Raw genomic sequence first — 20,809 nt, forward strand, 5'->3', positions numbered from 1 at the left:
GGGACAGATGAGATAAGAGTGGCCAGGATCTGTTTCCTAACGTCAGTCGTGCAGGTCAGAGGGGGGTAGGAACGCTTCTCCCGTCACACTGAACCTTATCTCAGTCCCGCTCCCCTCTGTGTCCGGCGGTGAGGAGGTTCTCCTGCCGCCGCCGGTGCCGCCCGCTCGGACCCGGGCCGGCTGCGCACGGGATGCTGGCACCTCAGGGGGCTGGGCTCCGCCGGCAGCCGCGCTTTGCTAACAGCTACGTTCCATTTCCTCGCTTCACAACTTGTAGCAATAAGTTTCTGAAGCGAAACCCGTCTCCAAATCCAGCCACGCGCACGCGTTTGTTTTACACCCGAACGGCTCGGCGATGTCCGCCCTGCCCCGAAGCCCCGCCCGCGGGGTCCCGCCGAGCCCTTTGTCCCCGCACCGCTCGGATGGACGCCGTCACGCTCGCGGGGCCGCCGCGATCCCACCGCTCCGCGCAGGCAAACGGCGCTCGGCTCGGCCCCGCCGGGGGCTTCCTGTTGGCGGCGGGGCCGGGCGGCTCGGGGCCGGGCCGGGGCGGGGCCTGGCGCCGCCGCCCGCCCTCCCGCCTCCCGCGCGGAGCGGAGCGGAGCCCAAGGGCCGCGCGGCTCGGGCCGGCCCGCGGCGGCGGCCGCTGACGGAGAGGAGCGGCGTCGGCGCCCGGCGGCTGCGGCATGTCCCGTCGAGGCGCCCGAGAAGGAACTGAGAATGAGATTGCCGTGGAAAGCTAAAATGGTAGCCGGGTCTTCCCGCGGGGTGCGGGGTCGGCTTTGCGTCGCGGCGTCCGTCTGCGCTGCGGGTCGGAGCCCGGCCGGGTCCGTGCGGGGCTGCGGCGGTTCTTTGTGCGGCTCTTTGCCGCGATCGTCACGGCACGTGTCCGGTTAAAGTCGGGGAGACTTCGCGCTCCTTTCTTTCCTTTCGTTAGCTGTGAATTTTAAAGCTTCGGCTGCGCAAAGTTTTTGCAGCTGGAAATAATAGGTTTTGAAGAAGCGAACCGCAGCGCTTCGGATCCCTCCTGTCAGAGGAGCGGAGGGTCGCTGCGCTTTACACGCTCGTGGAAGTTGAAAGGCTGTCCGTCCGAGTGTGCAACGGTTTTTAAAAGTGCCGTTCCTTCCCTAAATGAAAGGCCGGAGAGATTAATTGCTTTAGAGAAGGGGGGTGGGAGGGAGAGAGAGGGAAGAGAGGCTGCTAATCAAAACCAAACTATTTCCCTAGAAAAGACTTTGTACAACTATTTGAAATATGTGCTAGTCTAGGAAAAATAGCTAAATGGAAAGTCAGGGTATCTCGATACCACAGGAAGGGCTGGCTTGCCAAGAATATCTCTAGTGTTCCCTCCGTTTAAAAGTATCCATCTCGCTGTGATTGTTGTGCTTATTTTGTGCAGCCCATCTCTGCCCTCAGCAGCACGGCACCTGGTATGGATTGCGGTCTGCAGGAGAGGGGAAAAGTTCCTATCTCTGTTTTTCTCTCCCTTTCCCGGCAGAGCTCAATTCAAGACTGGGGCGAAGAGGTGGAAGAGGGAGCTGTTTACCATGTCACCCTGAAAAGAGTGCAGATTCAGCAAGCTGCCAACAAAGGAGCGAGGTGGCTCGGGGTAAGTGAAGCTGGCACGGTGGCATTTTGGAAAGCCGCTCATGGACTTTGGAGCCTGCCACAGAGAGCTGCATTTCACACCAATCTCTGTGATATTAACTTCTGGCACTGACTGCTCTCGTCATTTAAAAACAACAATGCTGGAGTTGTCTGTCAGGGCAGTCTGAAAGAACTGTTGGCTCTTCCTTTTTTACAGATGTGCATAAAAACAGATCTGACTGGTCGTGGCCGTGGATCAGGCGATGCTTCATGCAGAAATAAGGGTTGTCTTTTGGTCTGATCTAAAATGTTGGGCATTTAACAGTTATTTCACATGGGCTGTGATTCGTTTCAGTCTGCTTCATGTACCTCAAGCAAAGAGTCACTGTATTTTAACTAACGAGGGTCTCTCAAAAGTTAGCAGAAACTTCTTCCAAGTTTGAGTGAATGTAGCTTTGGGTCTTGTTTCACTCTTTCTTTCTGGGCCAGATGAGATGTTGGTATTCCCTTTTGCTTGTCAGCATTTCTGCAAGAACTACAGCTATGTGCTCGGTGTATTTCAAAGCAGGGAGGCTTTAGCGGTGAGTGAAATAAGCTTAAATGCACACACACTTAATTTGGCATGCTGCTGAGTGCCTTTACCTTTGTCAGGCCAAGTCCCCAGCTGATAGAAAATGTCCTCTCTTCCCTAGAATCGCTGCAGCTGTGTCAATCTGAGCCAGGACTTCAGGAGGTAGCTGTAACTTTGGTATTATTTTATGTTAATAGATTTTCTTCAAGATCAAAGGCAGTCACATAAGAACTTGGTTTGTGATAGTGTCCAGGTTAGTATTTTCAAGTCCTTTTAAATCTGCTCAAAGATTTATATCAAATAGTTTTCTTGTGAAGTTCCACATCGTGAAGCAATATAGCGATGCTGAAAGCACAGTTAAGAAAGATAAGCAAATTTTGTCCTGCATACAGATAGTGCTTAGAATTTCCCCTTTCCATGCTTGCAAGAAGTATACAGAATTCTTTTCAGAAGAGATAATTTCAAATCTGCTTCCTCTGAGTGGCACATTTCCCATCTCTGCCTCCCATTTTTACCATGGTCAATAGAAAAACAGTAGAAAGTATTTTTGCACTCCTGTAAGATTCCCAGATGGTGGCTTTGTAAGAGGTGGAGGTCACTGTGAGTGAGCCCACATCCCAAAAGCATCCTTCAGAAAAGCATGAATTTCTCCTGTTTCAGACAGTTGTTCTGCCTGTGTAGAAGGAATCTGCTAAGCCTTGATCACGTTCTCAAAGGAAGAATGTGTCTGTGTTGCTCAGACCACTGGCACAGCTTAAGGTGCTGGTCTCAGTAATAGGACAAGGGACCGCAAGGTCACAGAGGTGGCTTTTGGCTTTCTATGTCTAGTGCAAGCTTCTTCAGGTCAGGTGGAGCCCTGTTAGTGGGGCAGTGTGTCACCTGTGCCGGGCATAAACCAGTGACTGCAGCTTCCAGGCTGGCATCTTTAATCAGCAATAATCTCATGCACTTTATTTAAGGATATTTTTAAACATATGGGTTTTTTGTTCCCTTAAGCTGTTCAGAACAGAAAATATTTTAAGCTCTTTGCGATCTTGTTTTATTAATGGCTTTACTGTGGTTCTAAGGCCAGCAAATAGCCTCTAACCCAGGATGTTATCTATGAATAGGCATCCCTACCTCCTGTGGTTTCGCCCTGAAAAGCATAATTGTCTCTTTTGTAATTGCTATCAGGTGATTGCTTATTTATCTATTTGTCTTTTTATTTATAATCTGGAGCTTACAGAGTTTTATGATGTAATTTTTATTTTTTTTTCCTCTCAAAACTTTGAAATTCATAGAGCTTAATTAAAAAGCTGTTGGATTCATCAATGGTGGCCCTCACCCTCAGGTTGAAGACAGGAGGACATCTGAAGAATATGGGAATAATGTATTTGTGCATTTGCAAGTATTGAGCTTTAATTGTAACAAATATGGTAACTCTGTCACTGATTACGTGTGGGTTAAGGTTAGAAAACAGTGACTTATTCAGTGTCGGTTTGTATCCCGCAAAGGTCTACTTAGTTTGACCTTCTCTGAGGCATTGAGTTTCTGGTGGTTTACTGCAGAGGGTCAGGTGCCTTGTGACTTGAAAAGCCAGAGTTCTTCAAGAACCTCCATGTTGCATGTGGATATTGAATGTTGTGTGGCATCAGAGTAAGGGTTTGGTCCAGTGATTCCGGAGTGGATGGTTCTTAGTGGTGCTGTGTTTGTAAACTGGAGACGTTTCAGCTGGAAAGCATTAGGGGGTGAATTACTTGATGTGTCCAGGGATGAATGCCTCCAGGGATGGGGCATCCACAACCTCCTTGGGCAACCTGTTCCAGTGCATCACCACCCTCTGTGTGAAAAACTTCCTCCTAATATCCAACCTAAACCTCCACTGTCTCAGTTTAAGACCGTCTCCCTTTGTCCTATCACTATGCACCCTCATAAACAGCTGTTTCCCCTCCTGTTGGAAGTCATGGATAAATATGTTCTTGAAGAGGTACCAGTAAGTGAATGACCTTAGATTATTTATATTTCAAGAGGGCTAATACACTTTTCTTAAAATTCTTTACACTAACATAACCGTCCAGGCTTCTGAATGGTCATCCCTGCTGTGAGGGAATGTTTAAAAGCCCGCTGTAGGATTACAGCTTAAGCCCCCTGACCACTTGTTTATTTTCAAACTTCTATAATTAATAAAAGGAGAAGATAAACAGGCTGTGACTTACACAGTCATCAGTAGTTCTGTATCTTTCAGAAGTGTGAAGCTTTTGTATAAACAACACATTTTCTGCTTTAAATTTAATACAGACATCAAAGGATGCCGATAATAACTACTGGTTTTGTCATTAAATGCTTAGTCACTAAATATTTAGTGAAGATTAAGACTTTAGGCACTACAGTATTAGGAAGGATTAGTAACCCAGCAGTAGCTCAGTGTTGTGATAGATGCTGCACAAAAGGACTACCCTGACCAAAAGGAATGTACAGACTAAGTATCAGATAAGGCACATATGTCTGTGCACATATGTTATCTCTTCTGCTGGCCAGTGTCTGAGGCAGTGCTATGAATCTCACCCCAGTCTTGGTGTTTTTCAAGTTATTTGCAAACATCAAGGCAACAGAAAGTCTTAGGAAAATTTTCCAAAGCCAAGTGTTTCTTCTGGAGGTGTTTAAAGAGGATCCCTAGTGAGCTTGAAAAGTTCAACAAGAGAAAGCATGAAGACTTTTTTTTTTTTTTTTTTTTTTTTTTTTTTTTTTTTTTTAAACCTAAGTGGGTGGAAGTGTCTCCAGAATAGATGTGTGGCAGAAGGCATCGTCATGAGAGCAAGAGAGGTGGTGTGGAGACTGGGAACAATCCAGGAACCATGAAGGCCATGGAAACAGACTGATAACCTAACTTGTGTGAGAGAATGGGGAGGCAGAGAACTGCATGGATGGATGGGATGATGAGGGCCAGGAGCCTTTTGAGTGGATGTTCAGCATCATTTTGAATGAGATTACATCAGGCTAGAGAAAAAGACCTACCAGTAACGGGATTAGAAGGTGAAAGGGTGCAGCAAAGAGTTTTAATGATATGCCTAGAAAGAGAAGGTTGTATAAAAACTATGACACAAAACCTAAAAAATGAGATTGAGCTTACTTTTGAGGATGTAAAGGCAGCCCATAGAGAGGCTGGCACTCTGCATGTCGGAAAGGACAGCGCTATTGTCTGTGAAGAAAAGGCAGCAAAGCAGAAAAGGCAGGTGAAGAGTTTAGCGTTCTGTGGTCTTTTTTTGGTCTTGAACTGTCAGCCATGTACTTGTGAAACCAGGCTGAGAGACCGGCTGAATCATACTGTAGCCAGAAGCAGATAAGAGTAGAGCTGTATAAGTAGATCAGCTTCTGAACACCTTAATTTCTGTTGCCAAGAGCAGTATGCTGACTGAGTATAAGTGCTGGAAAAGGTGAACTCCAGTCGATGACTTACTGTAAGACACAAACTGAAGAGTAAACAGGGAGTTGAAAGAAAAGGGAAGAAGCAGCAAGTAGGTGGAGAAGAAGAAGGAGTTTTTTAAGAGGTGATGTACTGAAATAAACTTTGAATGGGAGAAGTGTGTGATGAGAATATGAGAGGCAAAAGGTCCAAGAGAAGGAGTTATGGGGAAATGGGATGGGATCTGTCAGATAAGTGACAGGATCAGAGAAGGAGCACAGGCAAGAAAATTCTACAGTTGTCACACAGTAGAAGTAAGAGTTGCTCAAGGTGTCCTTTGCAAAGAGGAATGAGGGCTGGAGAGTTTCAGGAGCAAGGACTGCAGATGTAGAATGAGATTAAATTGAAATACTGAATTTTTTTGACTGTGGAGAGGACAAAAATGAAGTAAAAGGGAGGGGAAAAAAGGTTTTACTGGTGAAGATAATTGGCCTGGTGGTTGTGTGTGTGCCAGGTGCCAGTGGGTGCATCCACTGAAGATGCACCAAGGATAGGGGCGAGCAGGATAGACCCTACAGAGATGGAAAGAGAAAGGGATGAATGATGTGGGACAGTAAGGCAGGCAGAAATGAATGACTGTATAAAGAGCAAAGACAGTTTAAGGCTACCTCAGTGGTGGAAGATCCTTGGTAACTGACAAGAATTGAGCCAAAGCAGTAGATACTGCTAGGAAGCAAAGAGAAACTGCTGGTCTGGAGACAGCTGCCTGTGGAAGTCCTGCAGGTCAGTCTTGCAACTGAACTGCTGTCATGTGTTCATTAAGGTCAGTGACAAAAGCAGAAGCACGCTGACAAAATCTAATGGTCTGGCAGAGGAGAAAGCAACGAGAGGCTGACATTTGGGATTGGTGTAACTGGAGCAGGTTGAGGTTACGTAGCAGAACACAGAGACATGTTTGTGAAAGAATTAAAATTTCTGCTACAGGCTGATATCTTTGTCCTTTTTTGTCCCTTCCAACTTTGGACATCTTAGTCAATCAAAGTACACGTGACCCACGAGGATGATTGAAACCAGAAAGGCAGATGTGATGCTCTGGTGTTTTAGGTTATTGCCAGCAGAGATGGGAAGCGTGGATCTTCTTGGATGGTGTCCTTGGTGTGACTCTGCAATTCTGGTTGTTTTCAAGAAAATTGGTTTAAACTAGGAGATAGGATAATCAAGAAAATGACAGCTGTGTCTGACTATTATCTGAAGATTATAGTTTGGTTATCTTAACGAAATGAATAAAGTTTCAAATCATCAGATCAACCAGATAGTGGGGTGACACTGCAGGGAGAGCAAAGAAAGCAAATAACTGTACAGCATCAGTACTGAAGCTGCTTTGTGGTAGAAGTCCCCACTGTCTGAACCAGGCTGATGAGGAAAAGATGAGGCTGTAAAGCCTTGCTTAATTCAAGGTAGGCAGTGGTGCTAGTCTGTCCTGGTGCTGGAGAGACTGCTCTGTGAAGCAGAGACACCGATGTCATTTTATGTTCGAAGTTGTTCAAGAAGCAGCAGAGAAGGGCAGGTGGGAGAGGAGTGCCTGCAGGGGAGGCAGGAGGTGATGGCAGTGAAAGTGCATGAAGAGTGCCTTGTTTGTGTGAACGTGCACTGGTAAGCAGAACATGGGGAAGCAAATGCAAAAAAGTAGCAGAGTGGCAATTAGAAAAGATTGAAAAATTCTGGTGTGGAAATGGAGGAGGGGGGACAGTGGGATAAGAATGATAGAAAGGATGCATGCTACAGAAAATGACAGCGAGAGGCATGGGTGTGGTACAGGCAGATGGACAAGAAGATTACAGAATGAAAAACAGAGTTTTCAAAGTCCAGTGAAGTTATTTTTTGCAGAGCTCCCCTGTCAGCCAGCTGGAGTGTTTTATCTCACCCTTCCAGGGGCTGCAGGGAGGGGTGGGAGACTTGTGTCCAGAGCTCCAGGAATCTAAGGGAAGTAGAGAGCAATGAGGACCAGGAGGGGCTCCTTAATGCTTGCAAATGTTCTTCCTGTCAGAGTACTTCACCTTACCCTGAAAGGAGTGAGGAAAAGACCTGTGGTTTGCCTCTGGAGTTTTTACTGGGGCAGGTCTCGGAAAATCCAGCCAGGAATGGGAGTTCGCTTGAGCCCAGTGCTCGGGAGGAGCCATGCAGGGCCTGTATCTCCACATCTTAAATGGTTGCTAAGCTTTGTGAGCCAGTCCTCAAGTATTAAGTTTCTCACTGTACTAATGGATGACACAGACTGCTCTTCCTTTCTGTCTTAAATATCCAGATAACGGTGAAATAATAGGCTCCCTCATGGCCAGTGTTGCCTTATTTAGTTTAGCCATTGGTTACATTTCTAAAGCAGATTTTAGAGACACGTTTTTTTTTTCCTTCTGCTTTCCTTCTTGGCCGCAGCTGGACTTCTGGCTCTGGAGTCTGTTAAGTGAGAGATTGACTCAAAAGATTACTTATTTCTCAAGCCATCTTTAATGCTATAGCATTGGGCGTACAGCTGAACGTGTTCTTCCAAAACTATGAAGACCTTGTTGTGAAAGGGTGCTTTAAATCCCTCCAAAATTCTGAAAGGGAACAAGGTGAGAAGCTTCAACTCTGTCGTTAAATATTTATGTATTTTCCTAGCACTGATAGTGTTTGATAAGTACCTTTCCTGAGAACTTCATGGCGCGTTAAAACTGATTTTTGAATAATTGTCTTGTGCTGCATGTAACCACATGTTTGGCTTCTGAATGCTTCTGTAGTCATGTACGTTGGCAGGAAGCTTGTGTTGGAGAGATCAGTGAGAAACGGTATGGAACTGTCTAATTGCAATTAGGACCTGGGATATAACCTCCTCACTGACTTGAAAAGCAAGTCTGCAAAGAAGTTTTAGTTGGGATTTATTTTCTTTCCAATGCTGACCTCCTAAGTACAGGTTGAGATTTAAATGGTGCCTGGAACCATCAACATTTTCGGAACGTGCAAAGCCTCACATTTTCTCTGAGCCTGATCCTGCCCTCCTCTGTGCACTTTTAAGCCAACTCTGTGATTTATTTCTGTCATACTCTTAGGTCCCAGATGTTCTTCTCAAGTGCAGTTTTCTGTGCAATCAGTAGGCCAGCACTTAGCTGATCTTTGTCCTTGCTGCAGCTTTCTGTTTTTCACTCTTGATTTGTAGCATTTGTTGGTCTCTTCTGGCTAAATCAGACTCCTTGAAATCCTGCTGCCTGTTGTGACCACAAAGCCCAAGGCTGGGCTATAGTTCAGACTGTGTATTTGGCAGAAGTAGAAAGGCAGTTGACAAGGAGCTGACAGGCACCCTGCTGTTGCACTCAGAATGCCGTGTTCTCTGAGGACCTGTCTTGCAGATGGAGGATGGAAGATGGGGAGTGCTCACATGGATTTGGTGTGGCAGAAGGTAGTTGCCAACTGCTGGAGACCCACCAGGGGACGCAGATAGGAGATTTCAGAGACAATCAAATGATTTTACCTATGCACAGGTACACAGTTATTGAAAGAAAGCCCTGGAATTCATTTGGCTTACCTTCTGGTTTTGAGTAGGCTCTTTCCTCCTGCCCTTTCCTTCAGCTGTAGTCATAGTTGTACGCTAGCATCATACCCCTTATTAACAACTGCTTTTTCCTTACTTCCTCATTCAGGTATGCTTTTCTGCTCTAGGGATATTCCAGTAGCACACTGCGATGCAATCATTAGCTGGGTGTCTGTGCAACAAACATTTGAACGTGAGACCTGAGCTTATTATAAATTTTAAAATGGAAGCCTGAAAAATTACGGTCTTTTATTTTTGCAGTTCCAAATGCAACGTGCATGATGAGAAGGATAGCTAGCTTTATAGCACCGTATCATGCTTTTGGTCATGTTTAAAACCTCACATTCCAAACTGTCAGAGAGTGACTGGATTGCAGTGCTTTAGTCTTGCATACTATTAACAATGAGTGAGGCTATAGGATGCTCTTGCTTGGCCACTTGAAACTAGGAAGAGACACAGAGGAAGCTTCTCTTCATATAGGCTGTGCAGAGGCATCTCCTGCTAATGACTGTTCCATTAAGTGGAATAATGAGAGGTAAGGGAGTCTCAGAAGAGCAGATGTTGCTGTTGACTGCACTGTTCTGTTTTTGCACTGATTGTTTGTGACTGCATCTCGGAAATCTCTCAGGCAATCTGTTTCAACCTGAAAGCTTGCTTTTGACATTCTTTAAGGTTACCTGTGACATGTGGGGACATAACAACACCCTGTACAGTAAGTGATATCCCTTGGGAATTCCTCTGATAGCCAGGATGCCTGTCTATTCTAACTGTGCTTCTTGGATGGAAAAGATCCTGCCTTAATTATAGTGTTTTAACTGTCCTGCTGCTAACATCAGTGATTTTTATTTTGTTTGCTTCTCCAAGAAGAAGGGATTGAAAGGGGTAACAAAAAATCAGCTTGCTCTGAAGAGAAACTGGCATTTTCCTTCTGAACGTTGGAAGATGTAGGTCACTTGTTGGGTTAAAGAAGTGTTGGCAAGGAATGTGGCTATGTGTCATCGGAAAGCCTGGGAGAAGCAGCATATGAACTCAACTGAGATGCTGTGGAGAGAACAGCCCTGGAGAAACCATTAGTTTTACAGTTCAGGGTTTGATGTTTTCATTTAAGAAACAGACTGAAGCATTGCGAGCATGTTAGTCATGCTTGGATTTAAATTTAGCCTTGCTAAAGCTAATTAAAAATATGTTTAGTGACAGTGTGTGTATGCACGCTTTGAACGTGCATCTTTTACTACCGCCGTAGGAATCTATTCTCTAAATACACAGCTTCCTATAGCAGCGTTGTAAGGGGCCACAGCTGTGTGTAGAAGTGATCACAAACAATCAGATCTTGGCCTAGCTCCTGAAAGGCAATAGTGTTACCTTGTGTGACGGGGGTAAATGGATGCTGACACAGCGTGATTCATACTTTTTCTTGTCCTTATGTAGCTGGTATGTGGTTTCTTGCTTGTCGTTGTGCAGCTGGTGTGTAGCCTCTTGCAGACCAGAGGCAGAGTAAGTGTGATGTCTTAGTGTTGTTTATTACCCTGGCAAGATAGTTTCAGAGCTCATAAAACATTATCTTTGGTGTTGTGGTTTGTTTACACCAGAAAAGCAGAATGCCCCTCGTGTTTGAAATGGTTTATCATTTGTGCATCGCTCAGCCAGCAGCAAAGCTCTCTAGTCCAGTGGATATGGGCCAGGCTAACAAACCATTCTTTGAATACTGCATGTACAAATGCAGTATTTCCATGTATGTTATGTACAAACTTTTCAGTCGCTTTTCATGTTCAGTGGCCACAGAAACTCATGAGATTTGGCCGATAGTTTTCCATGAATGCTACACCAGCAGGTAGCGCTACCTTCAGGGCTGAATTATAAAGTCTGTGTTATATTTTTATGATTTCTGGGATAAGAATTTTTTTTTAAATGTGTGAAAGTGGATTTTTTATGGAAATCACTCTAATTTGGACCAAAATGGATTCATACCAGTGCCTGAATACAGCAGCTTTGTAGTTCGGTTCAGCGTGGTGCCACCGATAATTCACCAGAAGTAAAGTAAAAGCATATCCTACTGAAATGATAATGATCCTAAATTCCTGCAGCATCTTTTATCCAAATGGCTTTCAAAGCATGGCCACAAATTTTCAGCAGACAGGCTATGTAAAGTGTGTTGTCGTGTAACATGGTATAAAACTCTGCCTTTGGGTGGGGCTTACAGCTCAGCAGCAGTGCTGATGCTTTGGATTTGGTGTACCATAGAACCACGTAGGTTGCAGAAGACCTCTTAAGATCGTACAGTCCAACCTTCTACCCATTCCCACTGTGCCCACTAAACCAGGTCTGTGAAGTTCCCCTTTCTTCTGGGAGGTGAGAAAAAAGCATTTCTGGGACAATCTCACTTTTTAAAAGCCACTTTTTTTTTCTTTTTTTTTTCTTCTTTTGAGGTTGTTGAAGAGTTTGAAGCATTAGATAAAGTTCTTGGGAAATTGATTAGTTGTCAGAGTTGCAGGATGATACTTAGTGGCTTCGTTGTTTTATCACACGGATATCTTCCCCACATGTGGCAAAGCAAGAAGCAGCTGGTTAACAATGCATAGCAGCACACTGAAACAATTTAGGAACAGAAGTGAATTAATTGGAACCATTTGAGAAGACCCGGACATCTGAGAGTCCAGGGTTCTGTGCAAGACTTCACTCACCTTGCAGCAGCAGTTGTGAAAGCAATCTCAAATATCAGGCTGCAGTAGGCAAGGGGGGAATGGAGCAGTGCTTAGAAAACACTGCTACAAGAGGATATTGTAGTATCTCTGTTGTTCCCTCATCTCAAAGCAAAGAGAACTAGAAACGGGATATGCAGATGGGATATGACTGTTGGCATTTGGAGAGGCACTGGAAAGGTGAGGACTATGCAATCTGGGATTTGGTGCAAGCAGGATTGATTGACACTGTCAGTGAATAGGAAAGAATAGTGAAAATGCTTGAAACGGTGAGTGGAGCAGGGATGCTTTGGTGCCAGGGAGTGTTTCCTAGAATGGCCTGGGTTGAAAAGGACCGCAATGCTCATCCGGTTCCAACCCCCTGCTATGTGCAGGGTCAGCAACCAGCAGACCAGGCTGCCCAGAGCCACATCCAGCCTGGCCTTGAATGCCTCCAGGGATGGGGCATCCACAACCTCCTTGGGCAACCTGTTCCAGTGCCTCACCACCCTCTGTGTGAAAAACTTCCTCTTAATATCTAACCTAAACCTCCCCTGTCTCAGTTTAAGACCATTCCCCTTGTCCACCCTTGTAAAAAGCCATTCCCCCTCCTGTGTTTGGTGGAAAGCAGTACATTAAAAGCAAGGGGAAAAGATACCTGTACTTTTTCACTGCATGTAATTAACCTGAAGGACTCACTGCTAGAAGTAATTGAGTCCAATATCCTAGAAGGTTTGAGGGAGGACTGGGCATTTATATAAGTAATGAGAACAAGCACATGAATACTGCCTGAGATTGAAAACAGCCACATAACTCTTTACTATTTAGGTGTAAAACAACCACTTCCCATGACTGAGCAGTCTTTTCTTTTAGATCAGTTATTCTTTATGTTATGAATGTTATTTCTGCACCTTGGTCTGTAACATCTGGCCACTGTCAGAAAGAAAATCCTCTAGTTTAGTTTAAGATGACAATTATTATGTGTTGCCATTTATAAAGTTCTGTTTTCTATTTGTTTGTAGCAAATATTTAACGAGGCAGAATAAAATTGAACACAGGCACTCATAAAAAGAATCCTGAGAACTCAAATGTCCTGAAGATGTCAGAGCCATATTGCAACATGACCTGGGAGTTTGCTGTGGGCCTGCTTTCCTACAGCCTCATGCTGCTCAACGAGAACTTTGGGTGCTCAGATCCTGCTTTTTTCATGCATAAAATGAATGTTTGCATCTTTGCTGCTTGAGGCTCTGTAAATGTAGGAATCGCGTGGGTTGCTGTGCCCCATTCAACTTCATAATAGCTGCCTTAAAAATAAGACAGCTAGAACAGAGCTCGGTACTCTACATGTGGTCTCATCAGACCCTTTATGCACAGGAAGAATAATGTCCCTTGACTTGATTCAGTGCTCTCTATTTATACATTGCAAATTGTTTGCTTTTTGCTGCTGCTTCCAAGTGTTGTGCTGAAAGATTGAGTGCTCTGCCTACTCTAAGCCTTCAGATCTTTTCTCTGATGCGTGTGCCACAGTGTGACCTTTGAAGGTAGTACTTTCAACAGACCTTTTCTGCTGAGCTCTTAAATTTCTCTGCATTTGGTTGCCTAAGCCATCTGTTGCCCATGGGATGTCGATACCCTTTGACTGTTTTGTCAGCCAAAGGCGTGAAGGTTTTTAGCAGTTGAGTTGGTAGCAGTCACCAACCTTGTGACTGTCAAGCTGCTGGGTTGCAGCCTGGTGGAGTTTTCACTTGTTCCTGTTTGTCATGGTTTGATTTACCCCTTGACAGAAATGATGGTAGTTTACATCTCACATCTTGGCACTGTGTGTTGAATCATATTGAGTTGTTGATTTGATTCAAGCCAGTGCCCAATGTCCTTCAGGTTTGTTTTTTTTTTTTAACGGTACTCATGGATTGGATTTATTAAAAGGAGGATGGTAACATTTCAAAGCTTCATCAATGTTGGGTGCCAATGGCAAGTCAGTACACCCTTCAGGATTAACTACTGACTTCAGTGCAGAAGAGATTAGGTAACTAAATGCTCCTGAGGAGTGTTTGGGAGCCAGTATAAACAGTGCAGGCAAATACAACAAGAAAATGGTTATGAAGATATGCCCACACATCCTTCTGTCTTAGTGCTTGGCTTGTAGTATTCTCTGGCCCTACCTGTGATGCACTTCGCATTTTTAGAGCAGAAACCCTTGAAGACAGGGATGGTGCCTTACATTTTGACATAGCAGCCATTGTGCTGCTGTTGTAAATGTCTCTTAAGTAACAACAATCCATTTCATTTGGAAGTCAGATCTTACACTTTGCATTCTTCCCAATGAGTGCCACAGATTGATTCTGGCTGTGCAATCCACTGGCTCCCTGCAGCATATGAAACGGGAATGAACTCTTGCACGCTTACTTGAACCATGAGGCTTGCATTCTTCTTTGTACAAAAGCAGTCTTCTTGTTCAGAAAACTTCAGATGACTGTGGAGTTAGAAGAGGACAGAGAAAAAAAAAATACGCCATTAACTCCTGATGCATAATTAAACAACAACAAAAAAAGGACAGACAATAACGTGGAGGACTTCTGTTTCATCTTACAGTCTGACAATTTTCGCTTGCTCTTTCCCCTCTACTTGTAAGCTATGCTTCTTGTGCATTCTGACTCAGTACTTCCACATAATTATGTGTGTTTTGATTTGTATTCACTGCCTAAGGATTTAACTGCAACAGAACTCCAAAACTGAAATACAGATGTCTGCAGTGGGTTCAGCGCCAGCTCACGCAGCTGGTGCTGCTTTCTGCAATGTCAGAAGAGATGGGTTAAAGGCCGGGTGCTGCACTTAGTTGTAAGAATGCAGTCATTTTTCTAGATATATAATGTGCTTCTTTATCATACACTTTGGCAGATTATTGTGCAAAAATGCCAGTTTCTCATAGAGACGTATGTAATTAGCAGAAGAATGTTGCCATCACAGACATGGTACGTACACATGTGAGCGAGCGTTTGTACACGTAGGCTCACACTACATGTGCATGTGTGCGAGAGAAGGATCTTAATAGACTCCATAATCAATCCCCTGTGCTGTCTAGATAATCTAGTAAAAATGCAGTTTGGCCTGACCTACTGATGGAACTAATATTTTTGGACTCTCTTAGCGCTTGAGTAAATGTTCAAGCTAGTAACTTTTAATATTAAGTAACATTATCTTGCTGCTTTTTCTGGTCAGGCCCCACCCTGGAGACATCTCTTAGTTTCAAAACAAAGAGTAGTAAAAAGCACAGCCATTGAAATGAAGTTTATAATTCAATTTAGATATTTACTCATGCTGTGGTCATAAAAATGCTTTACTGCTAACCTATTTCTGCTTTAAAATATTAAAAAAGCTTGGCAGTGGAGATTACTCACAGAAATCATTATGAAATGTAAAAACATTTCCTTGTTTCTCTTCTTTCTTCCACAAAATTCAATTTATTTTAAAATCTGAATCAATCTTCTGCTAAATATTTTCTCCTCTGCCAGAACGCACACCTACAGTGTTATTTTCCAGCTACTCATGCTGTTAAAATCCATCACTCTTGCCTTGTTGCTTGCACTGAGGGCAGTAGCAGTTTACATTGATTTCCTGAGTCAGTATGATTTTAATTTCTGGGTACTTCTGGGGCAAGCTTTATAGTGTGAAAGGGAAGCCAGCCATCCAATCAGGATAAATAAAACCATTTTGGGTTATGTAATGTGTATTCATGTTATAATTATGCAACACAATTCTTACTTCTGCCATCCTTACAACCATTTTGAGTTCAGCAGTTTTGCCTGCTGTCTCACACAGGACGTTCTTTGTTTCTACTGACTGAGCAGAAAGTGATGATGAGCTCCACAATTAAATTAAATTACATTCCTGGAAGGGAAAAAAGTGGTGCAGCTTTTCACAGGATAAGCATCACAGTTTATGACTACCAACAATGCAAGCACTGGGGAAAAATGATCTCTGTGCATCTGAATGGTCAAAATACCTTTTTTTTTCTTGCTGATCTATAATTGCCATCAAACGGTGTAGCTCTTGCCACCCTAAATGTCTGACCATGTTAGTGGCAATATCAAGCACTCCTTCTCCCTGCTAGACTTGGCATTTATTAAAAAAAACTGCAGCGTGAAAGAGTTGTGGCAAATTACTTCACCAACCAGTGTTTCACAAACTGAATTTCTGTAATTCTGTTTTTCTTGGGGTAGATGGAGAGTTTTCATCATCTCTAAGAACCAGACAGCTTATAAACATGAGGGTAATTAAGAATTTTCAGCTTCTGTGTGGTGGTGATGGAGCGGGGCTGATTCCATAGCAGCACTGAGTGGCATCAATATTCAGTTGTACTGGAAATAATATTGTGCTGTCTGGCCCTGTGTTAAAGTATGCAAGGGCCGTATAACAACCAAGAGGGGAATTCAAGAGGTGGGCAGTACGCAGCAAAGCACTGGTGTTGAGGTGGATGAGACTGGGAGATGAGGCTGTAGGGACAGGGGTAACCTGGGTACGGAGGCCTGAGGTCAAACAAAGCTCTCAATCCCAAGGCAGGCTGTAAGCTTGGAGAATGACTTCAGCAGCTGTATTTTTTACCATGTTTTAATCTATCCTGAAGAATGTAGGTGTAGGTGACTTGGGGAGAAGGGTCTGATGCTGTAGGCCTTTCAAGTGTGCACTGTGTTAAAACAGCAGCAAGTATTTTGTGTGGAGGCCATACTGTTGTGATATGTCACCGTGTTATGCAGCCTGACTTCCAGCTTATGAAGCCTGATGTGTATAAAGTTCTTAATATTTGCATACAAAAGGAGTCCTGGAAGGATTCATATGTGCTTTTAAGTCAGTAATTTAACCTCAGCTGCCTAATTAAATTAAAGAAAGTAGGTTGTGGCATGTGCACGTTTGTTTATATGTATGTAAAGCTTGGAAGTTGACATGATCTTAGCCATTCATGCAACACTTTTGCAGTTGGACTAGGTGATCTTTGAAGGTCTCTTCCTACTGAGCTGTTCTACCCTATTTAAATACATTTCAGAGTTCATTTAGCTCCTCTGTAGGAAATGCCTGCTGGGAAATGAGTATCACTATCACGTGCTACGACAATTATTTGACCTGCATACCAGTGTGTCATGTAGTTTAACAGAAGTATGGCAAGTTTGTTTGTTTTTTTTGTTTGTTTTTGTTTTTCTCCTTGTTTGCTGTGCCCTGTAAGTTGCTTGGGACAGTACTCTGTAATCACTTTATCCCAGTGCAAAAGCTCTATAAATGTCTGTATAAATGTCTGTATAAATTCTGCTGAACACTTGACTGTTTCAACCCAGTGCTCAGACCCAGACTGACTGTTGTTGCATGGCACTGGCAGATCCCTCCAAAGACAATAAAATGGGTGAGGAAAAATAGGGGAGTTTTCATTTTGATGAGAGACAGTTTGTTCTCGAGTAGGTCTTATAAGAAGTGAGCTGGAGTCTGGCCTTTGAGCTGAATGTATGGATCTGCCATATTTACAGCTGCTACTTCTACCTTCCACCATCTGCTCATTGCAAGAAAATGATGTTAAGTTGGTGGTCTTCTACATCTGTTGTATGGACTCAGTGTAGGATAGTACTGCTTAGCTCTGCAGAACGCTTGTCATCTATGAATTCAGAAGTAGTTCACAGAGCAGGTCAGTTCTCAGCTGTCCTTTCAGAGCTGGCAAAACAGAGCACACAGATGTCTTGCACATGGCCACCCAACTGGTCGGTGCTACCACAGCCGACATCGCTGGAGCGCTCCCTTGAGATCCCTTGGAGCATAGAATCACTAAGGATAGAGAAAACCTCCAAAACCATCTGGTCCAACTGTCAGTCCATCCCCACCATGGCCACTAAACCATGTCCTTCAGTGGCTCATCTCCGCAGTTCTTGAGCACCTGCAGGGATGGTGACCCCACCACCTCCCTGGGCAGCCACTGCCTCACTGCTTTTTGGAGAAGAAATTTGTGCTAATATCCAACCTGAACATCCCTCAGTGCAACTTGAGACCATCAGCTCTCATCCTAAAGCATTTGCCAGAAGGGACTCTTCTTGCAAGACTGTGGTCTGGGGATTTGCACAGCTACTCTGAAAAGAGCTGCATTTCTCCTAAGAGGTGGCCAGTGGTTCTGGCTCAGCTCCGTGGTGCCCAGCCAAACACTTACTCAGTGATTTGTCTGAAGTTTTATAGATAAGGGTTACATTAATGTCTGGGGTGGTTTGTGGCAGAAACTTCCTGTCTGAGTGCAGTGTTTTCCAGCACTCATAACTGAGGCCTGCATTCTGCTTGTAAATACAGCACCTTTACCCCTTGGTACTTGCAGAGTGCAGTGTATTGTCATTATGAGCTGAAGTCAAGATTACTAGAAGCAGTTCTCAAGTCAAAGTCCAGTGCAATATTTGATCTGCCTGCCATCTTTAGTACCACTTTCCTCTGCTCAACAGCTCTTCCTTTCTCCTTTGGACTTACTAGTATGTAGCTCAGCCCTGGCACCCACCAGCCTCCCAGACAGGCTGCAAGCAGAAAATGTGAGGAGGGCGTGGGAGGAATGAGGCTAAGATGAGGTGCCAGCGGAACAGTAATTGCTGCTCACTGCTCCTGTGCACAGAGGGACTGCTCCAGCTGCCTGTGTCTCCTTTCGATTCTTAAAAGCCATTCCTGTTTTTATACCTGCTTTTATTAGTTCTGACAGTTTTATGCAAGGCTGAAGACTCTGTGAAGAGCTCTTTGCTCATGGAGACACTGTGTAACACATCTGAGTCTACGCAGGTCAAAATATTTTGCAGAACGGGCTGAGCTTACTGCCAAAAGGGGCAGTAAAACCTATTTCCATGCCCTCATTCTGGTACACTGTTCACTTAGTCTTCTGCTGTTTCTAGTATTTATTTACTGCTCAGTTTGGAGACTGGACATTTTGGTGTTCCTATGCACTGAAGCAAGGAGAATGCCAGGTTTTATAGAAGTTATTTTCCTCTAATATGAAAGGGGTATAGAAAGATGTTTAATATGAGTTGTATTTGTTAGTGGGCTAGGAAAATATTTATACTAAGTGTCATTTGATGACAGATGCTTCTCAGACAGTATGAAATGCACATGACTGTGAGTTCTACCTGACTTACCAGTTCCTATTTCTTGGTTTTCTGTTTTAAATTAAGCACTTGCTAAACTTCAATGTCCGATCAAAGCCACCACAAGGAATATTTATACGTCCCAACATATTATGAAAATAACATATCCATGGCACGCTAGTGAAGCACCACACTGTGGCAAACTGCTGAACTGTGAAATGTGTCAGAACAAAAAGAAAGGAAGAAAAAAAGAGAGGAAGGAAGGAAGGAAGGAAGGAAGGAAGGAAGGAAGGAAGGAAGGAAGGAAGGAAGGAAGGAAGGAAGGAAGGAAGGAAGGAAGAAAGAAAGGAGTGGAATGAATCTGATAGGTTCAGTTAATTCAGTCAAGACAGTAAGTTAGATAAGAGGGTGCGAGGGCTTGTCTTGATACTGCTGAAAGGCACAGCAAGGTGGGAGAGTCAGCATGAGAAGGGCCTTTTCATAGGTTAGAAGGAATGAGAGGGTAAGCATGTAAATCATACAGGATAGCTGGAGATGAAGATTAGGATGAAGTTGTTGGGGCAGTTTCGGTCCCTCTAAAAGGCGTGTGTACTGCGCAGCGAACCTCTTGGAGGACTTGCTTCTCATTGAATGCCACAGCTACATTCCTTTGCACGGATATTTGTAAGAAGTATGCCAAATTAGAGAGGGAGAATTTACATGTTCCCTTGGCTGAGACTTTTTGCACTACTATAAGAGTCTCAACTGCTTTATGCACTTGCTTAAACTCCTCTAGATACGCGCAGCAAGAGGCGGTGTATAAATTAGTCTTCTTTACTTATGCTTTGATTCATTTAGAGGTGGTTCCACACCATTCACGATACCTGAATGAGTCCAAATTTGCATAACTTCAGAAGGTGTGAGAAATGCTGCTCGGTGCCTCCGTATGCTTCTTGTTTCTTATTTTTCCCCAAATAGCTGCAAGGTGCCTGAGTGAAAGGGTTCTAACTGAGCAACAGTGTTTGTGGAAGGCTCCTCTTTCTTTTACCTACAGCTTTTGTTGCTGTTTGCTGGTTCTTCAGACAGATACATGCCAAGCTGTGAGCTCTAAAGATACGAGAAAATGAGAATGCCTTTTGAACAATGATCATGGAATTAATTAGTCCTGGAAACTCTGGGTTGCTGCCAAGAAGAGTTATTTATGTGGTATGAAAGGAAAGGAAAAGGGTGGAGCTTTGGAAATCCAGGAATACCCCTCGCTGTCAGATCACAGGAAAGAGCTCATAAAGTTACATTGGCTTCTGAGTTTGGTGCAGTCAACACACAGTATTCTGATTTTCAGCAGCATCTGAAATGAGGAAATGGGAGTTAGCAAAGTGGAGAAAGCTCTGCAGAGAGCTCTGTGTTCATTTTATTTCCATCTGCACTATACGATAAAAACAGCTGCTCCTGCAAAGGCAAGCATCCATGCTGCCTGAAGCCTGCAGGCTGCAAGGAAATCTAGCGCTGGCCACCCAAATCCTGCATTCCAGCCATGGTTTCCTAGAGTGGAAATTCTGCTTCAAATTCAGCCTTATCTAACGCGAGCTATTTTCCAGGCTGACAGCTTTGCAGCATGGAGGACAAGGACAGAGAGGAGAGAGTGGTGGATGCGAGGTCCTTATGTACTGTCAGAGCTGCAGAGCTGATTGCAAGAGGAAGCACAGATGTGTGCACCCCAACAGCACTTGAAATGCTGTGTCTTCACCTGAGGGATTTAGTCTGGTCGCCGATGTCAGTGATGTACACTGCTACGTGGTGTTGTTAGAGCAAAACAAAACATTTTTCACTTATTTTCTTTAATGATGATGTGGCCTGGATGGGGGCAGTCAGCAGAACGTGTGCACGTTTGAGTCAGTTCAGCATGATGGTCAGCTGCTGTGGGTTTTATCTGTCAGCATGCACACGGGGCTTCCTTCTGAG

The 20,809-nt window shown here is 44.1% G+C and overlaps 1 protein-coding gene across 1 annotated transcript in view; it reads left to right on the plus strand.

Moving 5' to 3' along the window:
* Positions 1–720: 720 nt before the first annotated feature.
* RGL1 (ral guanine nucleotide dissociation stimulator like 1) overlaps positions 721–20,809 on the plus strand; it is a gene marked incomplete at both ends in the record, with an annotated part of 62,957 nt that continues 42,868 nt past the window's right edge. The window contains 2 exons of the mRNA XM_079536348.1: positions 721–747; positions 1,499–1,609. Coding sequence (XP_079392474.1) covers positions 721–747; positions 1,499–1,609 — 138 coding nt within the window. The remainder of the gene's footprint in view (positions 748–1,498; positions 1,610–20,809) is intronic.

Source organism: Tetrao urogallus (assembly GCF_951394365.1).
Source record: "Tetrao urogallus genome assembly, chromosome: 5".
NCBI classification, from domain to species: domain Eukaryota; kingdom Metazoa; phylum Chordata; class Aves; order Galliformes; family Phasianidae; genus Tetrao; species Tetrao urogallus.